At 44.6% G+C, this 22,823-nt stretch overlaps 1 protein-coding gene across 1 annotated transcript in view; it reads left to right on the top strand.

Annotated features, from left to right (window-relative positions):
- The window catches only part of LOC120927053 (putative helicase MOV-10), a 136,922-nt gene that overhangs the window by 50,543 nt on the left and 63,556 nt on the right, over positions 1 to 22,823 (top strand). The window contains exons 7-8 of the mRNA XM_040337484.1: positions 14,706 to 14,868; positions 21,771 to 21,925. Of these exons, the coding sequence (XP_040193418.1) occupies positions 14,706 to 14,868; positions 21,771 to 21,925 (318 nt within the window). The remainder of the gene's footprint in view (positions 1 to 14,705; positions 14,869 to 21,770; positions 21,926 to 22,823) is intronic.

Genomic DNA, 22,823 nt, shown 5'->3' with positions numbered 1-22,823 from the left:
CCCCTCTTATGGGGAATTTTGGGATGCATATTGCTTGCTACAAAACTGAGGTACTCCCACTATGGGTGGGGGTTATATAGGGAGGGAACTTCCTGTCGGAGAGTGCCAGTGTCCATCACCTGAAGGTACACTATATAACCCATATGTAATGGCTATGCTGCTCTGTGTCCCGTGATGTACTACAAGAAAAGGATTTTACAGGTAAGCTGTTAATAAAAATCCCTTTTTTTGGTGTGACCGTGACGAGCAGTTATGTCCAATCAACTTTCAATCCAATCGGTGGTGGACTTTTCTTCACTTTATTATAATCTTTGATGTCACTATTTGAATTGGACACTTCAACTTTATTATCATTTTGGACATTAATTTATTAATATATTGGGCCAAATTCTCAAAAGAGATACGCAGACTTAACTCAAGTTTTCTAAATTTACACGGCGCGTATATTTGCGCACGATCTTCAAAACGAGTTAAGCCCAGATTTCCGTATTTTCAGCCGTACCTAAATTAGTTAAACCTGCGCATCCCCGGGCGCAAATTACGCTAGTCTCGCCGCTGTTTTTTATAGGCAAAGATGCAAATGAGGGAGTTAGGGCGATTCTCAAAATTAAGTGTGTGCGCCGTATTTTCCGCCCTGTGCGCACCTGTTAGTTTCCCTGACTAAATTTCCACATTATAAAACCAGCCCTAATTTTACACATGCTGTGGAAGGGTTTGCTGTAGGTAGTGACTAGAGCTTAGAGCTATAGTTGAGAAGGATCTTTGTTTAAAAATGCCAGGGGCATCTATGATTCTGACGGCACTTGCCGCCTTACAGGCACAAAGGAGGAGGAGGGCACAGAGGAGGAGGATGAGGGCACAGGCGAGAGTTTATCGGCCACGGCGTGATCTTTTCCAAATGCCAGATTATGAGGTGTATGGCAACTACAGGTTTGATAGGGAAGCCATCCTGGAGATCACCCAACTACTTCAGGAGGATCTTATCACCCCAACCAGACGCTCCCATGCCCTGACACCTCTACATAAAGTGATGGCAATCCTCCATTTTTTATCCAGTGGCTCATTCCAGCGTGCATATGGAGGTCTGGCTGGGATGGTGCAGTCGACAATGAGCCGATGTGTCCATCAGGTGGTCCCTGCCATACTGCGGCGCATGACCAATCAATTTGTGATGCCCACCCAGGAGGAGCAGCGTCTGCAAGCCATGACAGACTTCTACAGCATTGCTGGCTTCCCAAGGACCATCATGGCGATAGACTGCACCCATGTGGCACTACAGCCCCCCCATGAAACTGAACACCTGTTCAGAAACAGGAAAGGCTGGCATTCGATCAACGTCCAGATGATTGTAGATGCCCATGGCCTCATCTGGCACGTTTGTGCCAAGTTTCCAGGGTCGTGCCACGACAGTTACATTCTACGGCAGACCAAGATCTACCAAGACTTGGAGCAGAATGTGTATGGAGACAGCTGGCTGATTGGTGAGTGACATTGGTGTCAGGTATGCCCCCCCCCATGATGCAGACATCACAAGGGGCACATGCATGACTAATATCCTCCTGTCTTTTCCCTTACAGGTGACTCTGGATATGCGTTGGGACCCCACCTGATGACCCCCTTTAGGAACCCCCAAACACCAGGAGAACGGAAATTCAACGAGGTGCACATCCAGACCCGGGCAATAGTAGAGCGGACATTTGGCCTTCTCAAATCCAGATTCAGATGCCTTGACAAGACTGGGGGTACACTCTTGTATTCCCCAGACTTTGTCTGTCAAATTATTGGGGCATGTTGCATCCTCCATAATTTTGCTCTGAGAAGGGGACTGCATGTTGAGTTATGTCCTGACCTAACCCCCCACCCAGGCAATCCCCCCCCCAAACCCCTCTACCCGGTCTGCTGAGGGCCAGGTAATAAGGAGACAACTGGCTGAAGGCATCTTTGCCCAGTAAATGGACCCTAATTATCTATATTTTTTTGCTTTGCCCAGAAAAAATCACAGAGATTATGTGACCTTTAAATATTTTCTTTGTACATAAAATGCACATTACTTATATGACAATGAGAATGTTTTTTTTGGTACAAAACGCACATTAATTATCTCACAATGAGAATGCATGAACTGTGGTCCCTAGCACAAACACATCACATGCACATCGAATTGGATTAGATCCAAGTACCCCCCCCCCCCTTTGGTACTTGGGAGCAGTAACGCCCCGCCACGGCTCCAATTATGTCACTGTGCATTCATACACCATTCAGGAACCTAGGATGACTTCTCCCTGGTCCTGGGGATCCCTAATCCACCAAAACTGAGGGTGACACCCTTATGTTTTCAGGAATGCCACCCCCCCCCCCCCCCACATTCACACATCATTCACACACATAAACCAAATCATAAGTACAGTTAAAAAAAAAAAAATCAAAAGTACCCCTGCAACTTAATGATGTTGCCGAGTGCTCCTTCTGGGCTGCCCACGGGCACGGGGACGGCCACGGCCAACTAGGGGATCTTCACGGGGGGGGTCTGTGCAGGGGAGGGATTATTTTCATGGGGGGGGGTCTGTGCAGGGGAGGGAGTATTTTCATGGGGGGGGTCTGTGCAGGGGAGGGAGTATTTTCATGGGGGGGGGTCTGTGCAGGGGAAGAAGGAGCCTCCCCTGGTGTCTGTCCTCCTGCTGGCCTTCCCTCCAAGGCCACGGCTATCCTTGTCAGACAGGAAGTAATGTCAGCCGTATTAGCCTGGCCAGCCCGGGTATTGGCCTGCACAGCCCGGGTATTGGCCTGCACAGCCTGGGTGAGGGCAGTCACCTCCTGGGCCACGCCTGTTGTTGCGTTTTTCAGGTCCCACAAACATGTGATGACCCCCACTGAGTTGGTGGCCACGTCACCCAGTGACTCCCTCATTAAACCCAGGCTGTGCTCCACCTTGCTCATGTATTTTTTTATTTCAGCCAGACTGCGGGTCTGCCGGGCATTGTCCCTCAACAGACTGACCGGCAGACGCACAAACCCCCCCCTGGTTTCCGGGGTCGGCCTCCTACTTGCCCCTGAGGCTTGTGGCCTTGGAGGAGGGGTTGGAGTGAGTCATGGGTGCTGCTGCATGTTGGAGGAGGGTTGGGAGGGGCCACCCATGATGGTGGCCTGACTGCTGGGCGCCTCTGGGGTTCCCTCAGGGGATGACTCAAAGGTCATATCTTGGCCCATCAAGATTTGCTGGCCAATATCAATATTGTCATCTTCCTCCCCCTCATCCTCCTCCCACTCAACATCCAAATTAGGGGAGTTGTGGGCACTCCCCTCCCATGGCGAATCCTGCCCTTCTTGGGACTCTGCATCAGCCTGTCTTGGGGGTGGTGCAGCAGCCTGCACTGATGGGCCAGCAACCTCCTGACCTGATGGGCCAGCAACCTCCTGCCCTGATGGGGCTGCCACCTCCTGGGCTGATGGGGCTGCCACCTCCTGACCTGATGGGGCTGCCACCACCTGACCTGATGGGGCTGCCACCTCCTGGGCTGATGGGGCTGCCACCTCCTGGGCTGATGGGGCTGCCACCTCCTGGGCTGATGACCCAGCAACCTCCTGGGCTGATTACCCAGCAACCTCCTGGGCTGATGGGGCTGCAACCTCCTGGCCATCTGGGGAGGACACAAAATAATCACAGGTTGGTGGATCCACACACTTGGCACATCTTCCCTTCCCCCACCCACACATGCTAATCACCAGATAGAAATTTAAAAAAATTACCTGTCCTCATAAGAGGATCAGAGTCAAAGCCAGGCAGGCCCACCACCTGCTGTGGGTGGAAACACTGGGCCACTGCCCATTCCTCCTCACTCATCCTGACTGAGCAGGCTCCCCCTCCTCCAGTGCCCCTGGTATGGGCATGCAGCGTTGCCAGCTTGTTCCGGGACACGCTCCTCAAATCATTTTTTTTTTTTTGAACTCCAGCGATGGTCCTGGTCTCCCCCCCCCCCCCCGCCGCATTGATCCGATCAGTGATATTTTTAAGGATCTCCTTCCTCCTGGCCGGGGTGGTGTTGTGGCTCTCAGGGCCATGGAGAAATCGCCCATATTTTATGTCGCCCTGAGCAAGTATATGCTTCTCTGCCACTGTAAAATTTAGCTTCCTGCGCTTGGGGGCCATGACAGACAACACCCAGCAACAGGGAACTCACCCAAAAAACAATCAACAATACACACACACAACAAAGAAAAGAAAAACAAGCAAAAAAAAAAAAAACACAGACAGCTACTATAAATTCTAAAACAAACAGGCAAAAAAGGGAAACAAAAAACAATCACACACCAAAAAAGAAACACTTATCAAAAACAAACAGGCAAACAATCAAAACAAATAACAAATTATCAACAACAAACACCAACTAGACTCTCCAACTCCTCAACAACTTATCTCACAAACAAATCTTACCAACAAACACTGACAAACGTTCAAAGCAGAAGCAACTTGCTTTAGGAAGGGAACACAGGGAAATACTTTTGCAATAGAAGTGTGTTTGACTGGGGCTATTTAGACACAGGGCGATCTTCAAACTAAGTACGCTTGGCCTTTTACCTATCTCACTGATTGCGATGAGAAAAGTTCTGCACATGCGCAGTGAGGTCCAGATTCGTGCGCGCATGCGCAGTACGGCCGGCCCTTCATTTGCATGGGGTCACGGCTCATTACAATGAAGCACGCCCACTTCATTCCCACTTGTCATAACCACGCCTTACGCATTGGAACTTAGGTTAAGGATGGCGCAATTTTGTGCGCAAATGCGCTGTGGATACGGCACTTACGACACCAACTTAGGGCGCCGTAACTTAAATGACAAGTTAGATAATACTAAATTTGCACAGCTTTTTGAGAATTTGGCCCATTGTGTCTTGTGTGGTACATAGCCATTATCCCTTGAGAGGGGTATTGATCTTTATTTATACATTTTTTACACTTATTTTGCACTATTTTCAAGTTGTGTAGATTTTTTAGCTCTACCTATTTCCCCTTTTTTTCCGAATTATGGAACACGTATAAAAGTTGCGGTGCCCATACCATTTTTTTTAGCATCGCCCCTGCGGGTAGAGGTGCTGTCAAGGGGTTAATGGGCATTAAGACTGACTTCGACCAATTTATGGTAAAGCCAGAGAATTCACCAAAGTCAGTTATAATCCCCATCAATGTTCGCAAAGAGGCGGCAGTGTCCCCCAGGTAAATGAGTGTGTCATCTGCATAAAGAGATATCTTGTCTTCCAGAGGACCTCTACGGAACCCTACGACCTCAGGCGTGTTGCGGATCAAAATGGCTAAAGGCTCCACAGCTAGAGCGAACAGCAATGGGGATAGTGGGCATCCCTGACGAGTGCCCCTATGCAGAGTAAAAGAGGGGGAGAGATTATTATTAAAATGGAGTCTAGCTATGGGTGTTGAGTATAGAACCTTCACCCAATCTATAAAATAGTTCCCCAGACCAAACCTTGCCTGGATCTCCAGGAGGTAGGGCCACTCCACGCTGTCAAAAGCCTTTACGGCATCCAGCGACAGAATGACCCTCCCTCCAGGATCATCCACCGACACCTGCAGGTTCATAAACAATCACCGAACATTATCAGCTGTGGATCGAGTAGGAATAAACCCAGACTGGTCTCGATGAACCAGTCTACCTATCACCTTAGAAAGTCTGGGGGCCAGGACTCAAGCCAGTAGCATAACATCTGAGTCCAATAAATAAATCGGATGGTATGAATCCGGCAGAAGTCTGTCCTTACCTGGTTTGGGAAGTACCAGTATATTTGCCTTCTGCATACTGTCAGGTAAACATCCTGTCTCAACAGCCTCAGATAGGGCCTGCAGCAAGGGTGGAAGAAGGACTTCGCTGTAGCGAGAGTACACCTCAGCCGGGAGACCATCCGAGCCTGGAGATTTATGATCTGGGGCCTCCTCCAATGCCTCCTTAGTTCTGTCATGGTAATTGGGGAATTCAGTGTGTCCCTTTCAGCATCACATAGCTGGGGAAAGGGACAATTTTGTAAGAACAATGTTAATTCAGATGAAGCGTGTCTAGTTTTAGAGGCATATAGATCATTATAAAAATGATGGAAATGATTCAATATATCAGAGTTAAGAGTGTGTAGTTCCCCTGCTGTAGACCTTATAGCTGTAATAGTAGAGGCGTCCCGCTGTTCCCTAACCAGTAGTGCCAGGAGATGGCCAGTGTTTTCCCGTACCTCAAAATCGCCCTGTTGTAGAAAGTATCTCCTCTTCTCTGCTGCAGACATTATTACAGAGTTATACAGCCTTAGTCCAAGCCTCATGATTAGACTGGGAGGGATCAGTAACCAGTGCCTGTTCTCTATGCTGCATCTCATCACGCATTCTATTCTCCCATTCCCTGGAGCGTTTCTCGATGCCTGTAATTTCCCGAATAAGGCAACCCCTCAGGAATGCCTTGAGAGAGTCCAACACCACAGCTGTGCTAATGTCTATAAATTTGTAGGAACTCCCCCATGCACCCAAGATGCCGTCAGAAGGCATAAATAATGTCAACCAAAAGGGATTCACTCTCCACAATGATTGGCCCGAGGAAACTAGAGCATCCAGCCATACCCAGAATGGGGAGTGATCAGACAGAAGACGTGGCTCATAGTCCTGTACCCATTGCATAAGCATCCCATTCCCCAGTCCCAAGTTTGCTGAAGACAAGCAGACTAAAGACATGGATTACTGGAACCATGTCCTGTGGTCTGATGAGACCAAGATAAATGTATTTGGTTCAGATGGTGTCAAGTGTGTGTGGTGGCAACCAGGTGAGGAGATAAAAAGTGTGTCTTGCCTACAGTCAAGCATGGTATTGGTGTCATGGTCTGAGGCTGTATTAGTGCTGCCAGCACTGCTGCCAGCACAGGGGAGCTTCAGTTCATTGAGGGAACCATGAATGCCAACATGTACTGTATCATACTGAAGCAGAGCATGATCCCCTCCCTTTAGAGACTGGGCCGCAGGGCAATATTCCAACAAACATGATAAAAACCCCAAACACACGTCCAAGATGACCACTGCCTTGCTAAAGAAGCTGAGGGTAAAGGTGATGGACTGGCCAAGCATGTCTCCAGACCTAAACCCTATTGAGCATCTGTGGGGCATCCTCAAACGGAAGGTGGAGGAGGACAAGGTTTCTAACATCCACCAGCCCCCTGATGTCATCATGGAGGAGTGGAAGAGTACTCCAGTGGCAACTTGTAAAGCTCTGGTGAACTCCATGCCCAAGATGGTTAAGGCAGTGCTAGAAAATAATGGTGGCCACACAAAATATTGACACTTTGGGCCCAATTTGGACATTTTCACTTCGGGGTGTACTCACTTTTGTTGCCAGCGGTTTAGACATTAATGGCTGTGTGTTGAGTTATTTTGAGGAGACAGCAAATTTACACTGTTATACAAACTGTAAACTCACTACTTTACATTGTAGCAAAGTGTCATTTCTTCAGTGTTTTCACATGAAAAGATATAATAAAATATTTACAAAAATGTGAGGGGTGTACTCAGTTTTGTGAGATACTGTATAAAATAATATGCAAAGGGGTTGGAGGAAAGCTTCAGAATGGCAAATATGTTTTTATTACAAATTATGTGAGCAGACTGCAGTTCCTCTTTAATCACTCAAGCCCCGGACCATTTTGCTCGTCAAAGACCGGGCCACTTTTTGCGATTCCGCACTGCATCGCTTTAACTGACAATTGCGCGGTCGTGTGACGTGGCTTCCAAACAAAATTTACGTCCTTTTTTTCCCCACAAATAGATCTTTCTTTTTGTGGTATTTGATCACCTTTGCGGTTTTTATTTTTTGTGCTATAAACAAAAATATAGCAACAATTTTGAAACTTTTTGGTATAATAAATATCCCCCAAAAATATATATAAAACATTTTTTTCCTCAGTTTAGGTATTCTTCTACATATTTTTGATAAAAAAAATTGCAATAAGCGTTTATTGATCGGTTTACGCAAAAGTTATAGCGTCTACAAAATAGGGGATAGTTTTATGGGATTTTTATTACTAATTTTTTTTTTACTAGTAATAGCGGCGATCAGCGATTTTTATCGTGACTGCGACATTATGGCAGACACATCGAACACTTTTGACACATTTTTGGGACCACTGTCATTTTTACAGTGATCAGTGGTATAAAAATGCACTGATTACTGTGAAAATGACACTGGCAGTAAAGGGGTTAACCACTAGGTGGCGCTGTAGGGGTTAAGTGTACCCTAGGGAGTACTTCTAACTGTAGGGGGGGTGGGCTGTGTGTGACAGGAAACTGGGGAAATGCTTGTTTACATAAGCATTTCCCCCTATTTCCTCAACGTGACACGATCGCGGGTATGTCCGCGGACATCGAGTCTGCGGGACCCGCGGTCGGAGTCACGGAGCTTGCGGCGCGCGTGCACAATGCCGGCTTCTTAAAGGAGATGTATATAAACATCCTTCTGGCTGTCCGTGCTGACGTATATCGTTGTGCGCTGGTCGGCAAGCAGTAAACAAGGAAACCCCTTCCCATTTCATGCTGTCAACAATGGCACCACATAAAAGAGAAATATCACAAGGCCTGAGAAAGAAAATAATTTATTTTACACAAGAAAGATGAAGGCTACAAGATCAGCAAAGCTTTTTTTAGTCAGAATACTATAGCAAAAGTGATACAAAAAATTAACAAAGATGGAACTGAAACCAACTAACTGAGACATTTAGGCTGTGCACATAAGTTAACCCCTCAACAGGAGTGTCTTCTGATTAGAAGGGTTGAAGAAAATCGCCATGCAAGTTCACTGCAGTTAGCTAAAGAAGTAGAAAGCCAAACTGAGGTGATTGTTTCCTGTGACAAAATATGGAGTATTCTGCAGAGGAATGGCATTAATGGGTGTCTTCCATGAAGGAAGCCTCTTCTAAAGCCCATGCACAAAAAAGCCCACCTAGAATTTGCCAGGGCCAATGCTGAAAAAGACGACTACAGGGAATCTTGACTCTGAAGATAAATAAATATTTTTGGACCTGTAGGCTTCAAAACTATATGGTGTCACAAAGGTTCAAAAAGTACAAAGAAAAATACATGATGCCTAGAGTGAAATATGGTGGTGGCAGTGACCTTTTGTGGGTCTTCTCCATGTCCTTAGTCGTTGTGCACTTTTCAGAGAGCCGATTTCCATTGGGGCACTTGTGCGGGCGTACACCCGAGTCCTGCTGCTGCGTCCATTTACCCAGACAGCAGGATTTGGCCCCCATCCTGAATTTGATCCGTGTCACTGGATTTGATTGACAGCAGATTTGAGAGTCAGTGGCTGGAGCTGCTGTGCTCATGCTCGTCACTGGAACGATCGGGTTCAGGTAAGAAAGATGGGGGCTCTGGGTGGCAGCTGCAGTACAGAAGGTTTTTCATCTTAGTGCATAGAATGCATTAAAGTAGAGTTCCACCCAAAAATGGAACTTGCACTTTTTGGAACCCTCCTCCCCTCCGGTGTCACATTTGGCACCTTTCAGGGGGGAGGAGGGCGTAGATACCTGTCTAATATAGGTATTTGCTCTCACTTCCTGGCATAGATTGCGGTGACCTATGCCACTTCCTGCGCCTACACTGTCCTCCCCCACTGTCTTCTGGGAAACACACAGGTCCTAGAAGACAGGACTATATAGCACTAATTGCTGTATAAATGTGAATGGTCCAAAAAATGTGTCCAAGTTGTCCCTCGCAATATCGCAGCCCCGATAAAAATCGCCATCATTACTAGTAAAAAAAATAATAATAAAAATGCCATAAAACTACCCCTTATTTTGTAGATGTTATAACTTTTGCGCAAACCAATCAATATACGCTTATTGCGATATATTATTTTTAATTTTTTTACCAATAATATGTTGAAGAATACATATCGGCCTAAACTGGGAAAAAAATTAGTTTAAAACATTTTTTGGGGATATTTATTATAGCAAAAAAATAAGGGGGGTTATTTACGAAAGGCAAATCCACTTTGCACTATAAGTGCAAACTACAAGTGCAAAGTGCACTTGAAATTGCACTGAAAGTGCACTTGGAAGTGCAGTCGCTGTAAAACAAAAAACAGCATTTTAGCTTGTACATGATTGGATGATAAAATCAGCAGAATTTCCCCTCATTTCAGATCTATCTCTCAGATTTACAGCGACTGCACTTTCAGTGCAATTTCAAGTGCAATTTTCACCTGTAGTTTGCACTTGTTTGCCTTTCGTAAATAACCCCCATAGTGTTTTTTTCAAAATTGTTGCTCTTCTTTTGTTTATAACGCAAAAAATAAAAACCACAGAGGTGATCAAATACCACCAAAAGAAAGCTAGTAGAGCGTCACACGACCACGCAATTGTCAGTTAAAGCGACGCAGTGCCAAATTGTAAAAAGTGCTTTGATCAGGAAGTTTATTTTTTTAAGAGGGGTACGGGTACCTAGTTTTGAAAGGTCTCCTTCTCCATTTCTCTGCCCACAGCCTTCTGGATTCACAAAGCCCAGCACAGCTCCTGCATGCACAGTGGGCAGCTGGCTCTGAAGCCACAAGGAGTCACAGCTGGGCTGCCCACGGTTAACATGCCTGTGCTGGGGACGGGTGAAGAACCAGTCTGGGTGAGGACAGCGCTGGATCCTGAGATAGGTGAGTTTCTGTTTAATAAGTCACATCTCAGTTTTTGTAGCTGCTGACTTTTGTTAAAAATTAGTCTGAACTGACTGAAGAACCGCTTTAAAGCCTAGGTTCACACTGGTGCGAATTAAAAATCGTGGTAAAATGCGCGATTTTACCTGGATTTTGCGGCTGCGATTTTGCCGCGATTTCGGCCGCAATTTAATGTAAATCGAAATTGCAAACAGTAGTGCATGAAATACTTTTTGAAATCGCAGATGCGGCGTCGCACTGATTAGGACAGTGCCATTGCCGACAATTGCCGCCGATTTGAGATGCGATTTGACATGTCAAATCGAATCTCAAATCGTTCCAAATCGTACCCAGTGTGAACCAGGGCAAAATGTTGGTTGAGAAAACTGTAGAGTTGTACAAATGGCACTTTTGTTTATATCTAGGCACTCTAATTTTATCATTGGCCAGGGCCTCTTACAGTTCACAAAATTAAAAAAAGTGCTTTCCTCTTTGTTTCTTTTCCAAGCACTGTATGGATTTTTTCGTCGGATATCCGATGAAGCTGACTTTCATTAGTCTTGCCTACACACCATCAGACTAAATTCCGACCGTGCCAAAACGCGGTGATGTAAAACACTACGATGAGCCAAAAAAAAATGAGGTTCAATGCTTCCGAGCATGCGTGGATTTTTCTCCAATGGAGTTTCACACAGACGATTGTTTTTTTATCCATAGGAAAAATTTAAAACATGTTCTATTTTTTTACGCCGATGGAAAAAAGAAAGATGGGGCCCACACACGATCGGTTTGTCCGATGAAAACAGTGCATCTGTCTTTTTTCATCGGACAAACCGATCGTGTGTACAGGGCTTTACTGTATGTCATAATTACTGTATGTCATGCTTTTACTCAATAAAACCCTTTTTCTGATTTAAAAAAAAGCACTGTAGGGGTGTTGCATATATCTTTATAGAGAATGCATATCCTTCTTTCTGCTCTCTTAAAGGGGTTGTAAATGTTTTTATTTTTATTTTCTAGATAGGTTCCTTTAAGCTAGTACATTGTTGGTTCACTTACCTTTTCCTTCGATTTTCCTTCTAAATGTTTTTTTACTTTGTCGGAATTTCTCACTTCCTGTTTCTCCTCAGTAAGCTTGCCCCCATGTTCTGACTGGGGGTTAGTCAGCCAGAACAGCTTACTGAGGAGGAACAGGAAGTGAGAAATTCAGACAAAGAAAAAAAAAACATTTAGACGGGAAATCGAAGGAAAAGGTAAGTGAACCAACAATGCACTAGCATAAAGGAACCTATTTCGAAAATAAAAAACGAACCTCTTTAAGGCTTAATGCACTGGCTTAAAAATCGCTGCTTGTACAGGAGTGTGTTCTGTCTGTAGAAGCAGCTCGATGTTATCATATGTGTCCATGCACATTAGGATGATTACAGGCATGTGTTGATCTCAAAGTTTAGAGGCAGAATAAAAAACCTTCTGGTTTGCGTTTCTGATTGGAGCTTACTGGCAGAAAAAATGCTAAACTCGTCTAAACTTTGTACAAAAAACACTCTATATGAGTGTTTTTTTCTGCCAAGATAATTGCTATTTTTTAAGCCCAGTGTGCATGGAGCATTAAGCTTGATGCACACTATACAATTTTCTTTAGATTTTTTTCCTTCCTTTATCAAAACCATATAATATGAGGTCAAACCTTAATGCCGCGTACACACGATCGTTTTTCGGCATGAAAAAAAACAACGTTTTTAAAAACGTCATTTAAAATGATCGTGTGTGGGCTTTACATCGTTTTTCGGCTTCTGAAAAACGACAAAAAAAAAATCGTTTTAAACTCGCGCATGCCCAGAAGCAAGTTATGAGACGGGGGCGCTTGTTCTGGTAAAACTACCATTCATGATGGAGTAAGCACATTCATCACGCTGTAACAGACAAAAAAGCGTGAATCGTCTATTACTAACAAGGAATCAGTTAAAAGCAGCCCAAAGGTGAATAGAACTTCCCCTTTAGAGTGCCGTCGTACGTGTTGTACGTCACCACGCTTTGTTCATCATTTTTCAAAAACTATGGTGTGTGGGCAACATCGTTTTTAATGATGAAGTTGGAAAAACTTTGGCCCGGATTCAGATAGGAGATACGACGGCGTATCTCCTGATACGCCGTCGTATCTCTGAGTGCGGGCCGTCGTATCTATGCGCCTGATTCAGAGAATCAGTTACGCATAGATTTCCCTAAGATCCGACCGGCGTAAGTGTCTTACACGGTCGTATCTTAGGCTGCATATTTACGCTGGCCGCTAGGTGGCGCTTCCGAAAAGTTACGCGAGGAATATGCTAATTAGGTATTTACGCCGATTCAGAAACGTGCTAGCCGGCGCATTTTTTTTTCGTCGTTTACGTTAGGCTTTTTTCGGCGTATAGTTACACCTGCTATATGAGGCGTAGCTAATGTTAAGTATGGACGTCATTCCCGCGCCGAGTTTTGAAAATTTTACGTTGTTTGCGTAAGTCGTTCGCTTATAGGGCTGGATGTCATTTACGTTCACGTCGAATCCAATACGTCCTTGCGGCGTACTTTGGAGCAATGCACACTGGGATATTTTACAGACGGAGCATGCGCCGTTCAAAAAAAAGTCAAAAACGCGGGGTCAAGTGAAATTTAAATAAAACACGCCCCCAACATCCCCGTTTGAATTAGGCGGGCTTACGCCGCAACACATACGTTACGCCGCCGTAACTAAGGGCGCAAGTTCTTTCTGCATACGGAACTTGCGCCCAAAGTTACGGCGGCGTAACGTATTTGATATACGTTATGCCGGAAGAAAGATAGAGCATTTTATATGAATCCGGCCCTTTGTTTTTTGGACAGTGGTTTGTTGTCAGATTTTCCAATCGTGTGGACTTTTGTCCGACAGACTTGTGTACAAAGTACAAACATGCATGCTCGGAATCAATGCTCACCAAACACGACATGAGCAGAAGGTGCTCAAAGGGTGGCGCTCAAGAGCTGAAATTTCACGTGGTACGTAACTACGTTCGTGTTTGTTGGCCAACAATTGTGTGCAGTTTGTATGCAATACAAGTTTTTGGCCAACGCCCTTCATACAAAAGTCCAAGGCTTTGTCTATGGAAAATCCGATCGTTTGTACAAAGGGCACTTCTTGTTATCTTTCAGCAGTGCTGGAGTGTTCCTGCACACATTCGGTTTTCTACCCTCATTGCTCATGCATAACTTTTATCTCGTCTTTCCTCCCTAGTGTTGTTTCTCTCCTCAATATGTTATTCTCTTGTGTATCTACTGCTTTTCCTCTTAGTTGTCATTTTATACCCTCACTGAATTATAAAGATGGCTGCTATCCCAGGAAATGAAGGCCGTGGGCTGCCTTTTCAGCTAAATCATTCAATTGTAGTCATTTCAAAAATATCTGACACTTGCTGTTTTTTTTTAACTCTGCAGTTCCTTAAAGATACATCACTGAATATCAAACACAGTTATGCCACGTACACACGATCGGTTCATCCGATGAAAACGGACCAATGGATTTTTTCATCAGATATCCGATGAAGCTGACTTTCATCAGTCTTGCCTACACACCATCAGTTAAAAATCCGATCGTGTCCAACGCGGTGACGTAAAACACAATGACGTGCAGAGAAAAATGAAGTTCAATGCTTCCGAGCATGCGTCGACTTGATTCTGAGCATGCGTGGATTTTTGACAGATGGATTTCCCCACAGACGATTGTTTTTTTCTATCGTTTTTTTAACCATCAGATCATTTTAAAACAGGTTCTATTTTTTTTTTTCGCTGATGGGGAAAAAAACGATGGGGCCCACACACAAGCTGTCAATCGGACTGTTTTCATCAGACGAACCGATCGTGTGTACAGGGCATAAGAAGTTAAACACAGTTAAAGTTTTAGCAATGCCTTGGTAAAGTAAGCATATAAGATCTGTTGACAGGGTCTCTTTTAGGTCTCAAATGTCTTAACTCGCTTTACTGTTTTAACATGCGTGATTACCTTAAGCATTCCTATTTCAGCAACCTCCTGACATCGATCCTAGACTTCAACAGGTATAATGAGAAGTTCCATATGCTACTGCACCTGGAGGAGAAACAAATGGAGATTGACATCAGAAAATATGACCAGCAAAAACAGAAAATGGAAGTCCATCCAACCAACAAACAGCTCCTAATTCTTGAAGTAATTGTATTATATTTTAGATAACTGGAGAGATCCAGTATCCAGTTATTTTATGCTTTTAACATGGCTGTTGACTGTATGTTTTGTTAAACGCCAGGAAAATTTCAGGATAAACCTACAAAAAGAAAGAGTTTAAAGTGCCACTGTGGCTAGACTAAAGTCTGTATATGTTTGACCTGTGTATTTCACGATCACAAATATATATATATATATATATACATATATACAAAGGTGGGACACACCCACAAGTGAGGCACAACATATATGTGTTTGGCTTTTGTACTGGAAGTGTGCTCCACAGAGTGTTCCCAGCATAAAGATTGAGCTGTCACCAACAGATCTGGGTCTCCAAGTTATGATGGTTAATGATGGTTGAGATATGAAGTTTTTATGAACACATGGCAAAGTCACAAAGCTTGGTTCAGGCCTTAAGATTTTTTTTTTTTTCTTCAATAGTTTTTATTAGATTTCACATAAAGGTACAAAAGTACAAAAGCGATGAGAACTTATGCATTTTGACAAATATTGATACATTTTGAAAGTAACGTACAAGCATCTCCATCAGAGGGATAATGGTACAGCAGGGATTACAATTGCTGTGTTCGTGGGCTCCTCTCCCCTAGAGCCAACCCAATCGGGAGCACTTTTGTGTCCCTGGAGGAGAGCAGGCCACCGTCGCCTAAACAAACTAGGGGTTCGACCCCTTAGCAGAATCATATTCTTAACCATTAGAAGCAACTACAACAAAACAACGCAAACAAAAACCATGAAAGAAGGTGAGAGAAAATTAACACACATACTGCTTGGTCAAGAGAATTAAGAAAGAAGATTTGGAATCTCAAAGTAACGGCACAGCTCTAGCGCCTGATGTCCAGGGGTTCCAAGCCCCCCAGGTTTTTTTACCCAGATCATTGCAGGCAGCCAGGAAAGATTCATGACAGTAGTGTAGGTTAACAAGGTCAGTAGTTTGGGCTACCTGTGGGACCTCTTCTGATTTCCACAGCCTTGTGATGCATAGTCTGGATGCCAAAAGAATGTATGAGGTTACATACCGGAAGGGGGGGTGTATATCATCAATCTGTAGGTTCAGAAGCGCCAGTTGTGGAGAGGGGGTCACCCTTATGCTAAGTGTGTCAGACGAAAGATTAAAAACCTCTGTCCAGAAGGGTTGGACGCGGGGACAGGACCAAAACACGTGTAACATGTTACCTACGGAGGATTTACACCTCCAGCAAAGATTGAAAGATTGTGGGGCGAGCAACACTATTCTAGCCGGGGTCATGTACCACCGTAGGGTTTTTTTTTGAGTGAGTTCCCAGAGGGCCGCGCATTTCGTGGAATTGTAGATGGAGCGAAGGGCAGATGACCATTGGTCGTCTGAGAAGGAGAGAGACAAATCTCTCTCCCACTGGAGATAAAAGGGCAGTTTAGTGAACTGTCATTTGGAGTGGAGGAGGTTGTAAAAATGGGAGATACCTTTGACCTTGGGTTTATTGTTAGTAAGGAAGTCCCAGGTCTTAACGGGAATGGAGTATAGGGGTAGGGGGACTTTACGCAGACATTGACTTATTCAAAGATGGGAGAAGAAGTCTGACTTGGGGAGGCCAAACTCCTCTTGCAGTACTGAGAAGGGTTTGGGAGTAGAGTTGAGAAGCAAGCTTTGTATGGAGCTTATCCCTTTAAGGGACCACTGGGAGATACGCAAGTCCGGGGAGAGGAAACAGAGGGATTCTAGGGGTATTTGGTGGCTTGGGGAAGCGGGGCCACAGTCTACAAGGGGGACAAGTTTTTGCCATGATAAGGCCGAGGCTCTCATCGTAGGCGGGAAGGAGGATGGAATTTTCGCCCCCAGCGGAACACTCAATAACCAGGCTTTCAAGGTAGAGCGCTGGAGGAAAGAGCTTTCGAATTGGGCCCAGGGGGAGGCAGGCTGGGGACTGAACCATTCTGGCAGTTGGGCCAGAACAGCAGCAAGGTAGTAGTCTTCAAAGGCAATAGAGCCCACTCCGCCCGCTAGTTTGTGTTTAATCAAGTGAGCACATCTGGGTTTTTTCTCTTTCCATAGAAGGGTGTTCATAACAGATTAAAGGGACCGAAAGTACGAAGCAGGGATCATAATAGGTAGGGTTCTAAAGTAATAAAGAATGTGTGGTAGGCATTTCATTTTGAAGGCCGCTAATCTACCTGTCCAAGAGAGTTTGTGATTAGAGATTTGCTGGGATTCCTCTCGAATCTTAGAGAGCAAGGGAACAAAATTAGTCGAGAATAAGGATTTGGTAGCCCTGGTCAAGTGAATACCTAAATAGGGAATTTCTTTAACCGCCCAATTGAAGTCATATTGCATTTGTAACAAGTTTTTAGTAGTAGCATCTAGGTTTATATCCAGTATTAGTGATTTAGTCGAGTTGACTTTATAGTACGAGATTGAGCTAAACTGTTGGATTACCTTTTGTACCTCCACCAGGGAAGAAGCCGGGTTTGTGAAAATCAGGATTACATCGTCCGCGAATAGGCTGATTTTGTGGGAGGCTTGACCAATTCGGATGCCCGAGATAAGAGGGTTGTGCCTAATGTGGGCTGCTAGAGGCTCCATGAGTAAATTGAAAATAAGGGGGGATAGGGGACAACCCTGACGGGTGCCATTGGTTATAGGAAACGGATGAGAGGTCATGTCCTCCACGAATACTAGCGCCGAGGGGGAGGAGTAAAGAGCCATGATAGCGTCGAGGATGCGGTCAACAAAACCGAATTTACTAAGCACTGATCTAAGGTACGACCAATGCACTCTATCGAACGCCTTCTCTGCATCCAGGTAGAGGAGCAGAGAAGGCGTTCCCGTAGATTCTGCGTGGTGTACAATGTCTAAGCCGTCTGGTGGCATCTGATGATAATATAATATCCATCAACCTCGTCGCTATCGTTTTGGAATACATTTTTATATCAAGATTAGGTAGGGAGATTGGGTGGAAATTTTGGGGGGATGATGGCTCCTTCCCCGGTTTAGGTATTGTGATAACAAGAGCATTTAACATTTCATGTTGAAATTTCGAAGAGGAGGCAGCGATATTAAAAACTTCAACTAGGTGGGGAGTCAATTGGGCAGAGAAACTTCTATAGTATTCCCCCGAGAAGCCGTCAGGCCCTGGGGCTTTGTTCAAAGGGAGAGAGCGAATCATCTTCAATAATTCCTGTTCTGTAAAAGGAGCATTAAGGGACTAGAGGGTGGGTAGGTGGAGGTTTCGGAGAAATTTGTCTATATCGTCTTGTGAGGGTTGGAAAGTTGTGGGATCGTTTTTTAGGTTATATAGGTCTCTATAATAGTCGCTAAACGCGTTGGCAATGTCCTGGGGGTTAGTAAGTGGGGTGTGGTAGAATTTATTTATTTTAGTCTTGGCCCTTTGGCCCCTAAGGCGCTGAGCCAGGCGTTTACCTGCTTTATTGGATGTTGAGTAGGTGGTAGCTTTCAGTCTCCTCTGCAGGTGGTCATAAGAGTGGAGAAGCAGGGAGCGTATTTCTTGTCGTAGCTCAGAGAGTTTAGTAGGGGGTGGGGAACGTGGGTCAGCTTTATGTTGTGATTCAAGGGACGCAATTTGGGATGAAATCTCATCTAATCGCTGCATCCTCTTCCTTTTATACATTGCACTAAACTTCAACAGCACACCTCTCATGAAGGCCTTGTGCGCACTCCACACCACCCCAGGGTCGAACACTGAGCCTTTGTTCAATAGAAAAAATTCCTCAATGTGTTTCGCGATTTCTGGAGCATATTCTGTGTGTTGTAAGAGATAGTTGTTGGCCTTCCATATGCGTGAGTTGCGGGCCCCCTGAAGTTTTCAATGGTGATTGAAATCGGGGCATGGTCCGACCATGTGGCGGTGTGGATTACTGAGGCCGATATATTTTGTAGTACCCATTTGTCTGACAAAAACAGGTCGATTCGTGAATAAGAGTTGTGTCTGGGAGAAAAATAGGTAAAGTCTTTCTCGGTGCCATGATGGCACCTCCAAACATCATACAAGTCGTGCGTAGAGATAAGGTTTTGCAACGGGGAGGACTTTGTTTTCGCAGCAGATGTTGAGTCCATGTGTGGGTCAGGAACCAGGTTAAAGTCTCCGCATATGAGAAGATATCCCTTTTGAAGCGGTTTGGCCAGTCTGAGAACTTTACGAAAAAAGTGGGTCTGGTGTGCGTTCGGGGCGTAATGGTTGATGGGTGTGTATGCCTCTTTGTTGATGATGCATACCAGGATTATGTAGCGACCTTCAGGGTCCAAGGAGACAGTAGAGAGTTGGAAGTCTACATTGTCAGATATTGCGATCATTACCCCTGACAAAATTCTGAGTGGCATTGTTAAGGCAGGTTAAGTGTCAAGGATCTGGTGAAACACAGTTGGTCGAGGCATTGGCACTGGGTCAATTCTGGCGAACGATCAGGGGAATGGAAATGTCAGCAATATACCAGAAGTCCTCTTAGCGTAGGGTACTAGCGCTATGAATAGAGCAATATGTGAACAATAAAAAAAAAAAGAAAAAAAAAAAAGAGACTGGTTAAACATACAGCGGAGAGCAATATCATCAAATGCAGGAGCACGCACTTCACGGATATAGGCTAACAAGCTAGCTCAGTTATATTAATGTGGGGTGCATGCAAACCTCAGAGCAACTTAATGTGGGAGGTGGAGCGAGGGTACGCTGTGACCTCTATCAGGGGGAAAACAGTTCGAATCGATTAAGAAGAAAAAATAAGAACAACAATCAGGACACGTCATCAGAGCCCAGGGGAATATGGGTGTGTTGTCGGCCCATCAGGAAGGTGGAAAAATCATGACATCTGAGAATGGTTTTGATCCCGGTTGTGGCGAGTTGACGAACCGCTACAAGGTGGAAGGGGGGTCGGAGGGGCAGGCAGTATGCCCCAGGTGTGGAGTAGGTTGAGGCCCGTCGCTTAATTTCCCGACCACATTTTTTTTTTTTCCGTTGTGAGTTATGAGTAGAGTAGCTGGGTATCTTCACTTGTATTGGATCTTGTGGTTTTGGAGCCCCTTCGTCACCGGATTCAGAAGTCTATGCTGTTGGAGGGTGAACTTGGAAAGGTCTGGAAATAACTGAACATCCGTGAAGGGCGCCAGCAGGGGGGAGTTAGCTTTGACCCCAAACATGAGTTTTAGGTACAGTGGCAGCTAAGTGTGACGGTTTGGCGATTCTGTGAATACGGTCGATTAGTAGGTCTCTGGGCGATATTTCTGGCAGGATCGTGTGCAAAAGTTCATTCGCAAATTTGGGTAGATCAGCAGGGAGTATGGATTCTGGTACTCTTCTCAGTTTAACTATATTTCTGCGGGACCTGTCCTCTAAATCTGCCATCTTGCTGCGCATCCATTTTTGTTCCTCTCTAATATCATCATAAGCATCAATCACACCATTAATAGTGGAAGTACAATCTGCCATACCATCTTCAAGATGTGACACTCTGGAGTCCAGAGACCGAATGTCTGCTGTAACTTTTTGAAATAAAGAGGATAGGTCTGACATCAGGGAGAACTGTAATGGTAGGAGCATATCCTTAAGGGTAGAGTCAATAACTGACTGTCCTGAGGTGGGGAAGGAAGCCATTGAAGAATGTAGGGCCTGGTTGGAAGTGAGCGGATTAAAAGCCGGGGCCTCAAGTAGTAGTTGCGGCGGCTGCGTGTCAAGCCGCATTTTTGCCTTCGCAGGGCTCCTGGTGAGGGGGTTGCCCTCCAGAGGTTGATCGGGGAGGTCAGGGGCTAGAAGGGGGGCCGGGCGTCCTGAATTTCATCCGGCAAGTCCGTGTATGCGTCCCGCGATTCCCATGGCGTGGACGAGCCGGCGCCATCTTTGCTCCCACTGACTTTCTCCGCCGGTTTGAAGGAGAACTCGGTGAGCTTCTGAGGCTTGTACACCGTGAGCCGCTTTCTGGACATCGCGGTCGGGTGCTAGGATGTCTCCGGGGCTAGGATGAGCGGGAATAGCAGAGCTGTGCGGGCTGTAGTCGTTCTAACGAGTCCCCTGGGATGACGAGCACGCGGCTTAAGCTGCCATCTTCCACACCGGTCGGCCACGCCCCTAAGATTTGTTTTTAATCTGAGGCATGAAGGGGTTAACAAGCCCTCACTGATCTACATAGTTCCAAGTACTGTGAAGTAATGTATCCTCAAAGATCACAACAGAGACTTGGGGTTCAATTGATATCTTAGAGGTACAGCTTACAGGTACCTGCTTATGGCAGGCAAGCAGGCATATTCTGGCTGGAACTTGGGATGGCCATATGTGGATTTTTTTTTTTAGATCAGCTGAAGGGCTGATTTAAATAAAAAAATACAAACAGATTTCCCCATCCACACAAAGAAAGTGGGTGAAGGAATCCTCCCCACAGTGGTGTTGCATTCTGACAGTGGACACTCCTTCACTGTCAGGATACACTGATTGGCTGCAAGTGCTGTTTGAATAAAAAATGTCCAACGTTTCTGTTAGATCAACTATTCTCGAGTGGGAATTAGATGGATCAAAATTCGGCCAGTCCCCGCTGAACTGGCTGAATTTCAATCCATCTATGGCCAGCTTAAGTAGACTGTCATTGTTGAATTTAACAACCTGGCAGCTAGCATTTTCAGAAGAAGTTCGCAATAACATCCTCCATATTTCTCTTAGTAGAGGGGTCTTTCAAAATGTAGTATAATCAAAATTTCCTCCTCCACTTGTCGCAAGTGGCAGCAGAAATTGTACATAGGAGCAACATATAATGTGTCATTTCCCTCTGCATCCCTCTTTTAGTCATCCACCATAACTAGAATAGGGTGTGATGAATGGTCGTTATGTTTGAATGGCTCATATAAGCTTGAAAGGATTATAATACCAGTGTATTTTTTTTTCTCCTTGCCATAGGTCCCTGGTGTAGCTGAAAATAGACCTTCAGTATTAAAGGGAGACCACCTTTTTGTGAGTTTGTCTGAAGAGTCAAAGGCACCTGAAAAAGTTTCTTATAAAGGTTATGTGCATGGTGTTGAATTAGAAAGAGTCAGACTTGGATTTTCTCATCAGTAAGTATTTCTCCTTTTGTGGTATAATACAGAATAACTAATTACATTTTGTTGGCATTCATACATTTGCATTACAAAAGCATGCCTCATCATGTGCAGTTAATAGAGTCCTTCACATGAATTTTTACACATTTTTGCACTTTTATATTGCATGTTTTTTAAATACACATGCAAAAATGCATTAACACAGAAAACCATGCACTACACAGTTCAAAAAACATTTTAAAATGCATGTGAATTATGTAATGTTATCATTTATTTATATATATATATATATATATATATATATATATATATATATATATATATATATATATATATATATATATAAAGTTCACACACCCCTGTTAAAATGTAAGGTTTCTGTGATGTAAAAAAAAATTAGACAAAGATAAATAATTTCTGAACTTTTTCCCCCTTTAAATCGGAGTTCCACCCAAAAATTAAACTTGTAATTTTTTGGGGGGAGAAACGGAAACCCTCTTTTCAGCTTACACTTCCCACATCGCCGAAAGGAAGTTTACCCCCCGCGGGGCTTTGTTTTGCTGGACCCTGGGACAGTTAGGTGTCCGATTATTAACCACTTCCATACCAGGCACTTACGCACCTTCCCGCCCAAGCCAATTTTCAGCTTTCAGCACTGTCGCACTTTGAATGGCAATTGCGCGGTCTTGCGACGTGGCTCCCAAACAAAATTGGCGTCCTTTTTTCCCCACAAATAGAGCTTTCTTTTGGTGGTATTTGATCACCTCTGCAATTTTTTTTTTTGCGCAACAACTAAAAAAAGACTGAAAATTTTGAAAAAAAATTATGTTTTTATTTTTTTCTGTTAATTTTTTTGTAAATAAGTACGTTTTCTCTTTCAATTACGGGCACTGATGGGCACCGATGAGGTAGT

This window comes from Rana temporaria, chromosome 2 (assembly GCF_905171775.1).
Source record: "Rana temporaria chromosome 2, aRanTem1.1, whole genome shotgun sequence".
Taxonomy (NCBI): Eukaryota; Metazoa; Chordata; class Amphibia; order Anura; family Ranidae; genus Rana; species Rana temporaria.
This window is presented reverse-complemented; position numbering and strand designations above follow the sequence as displayed.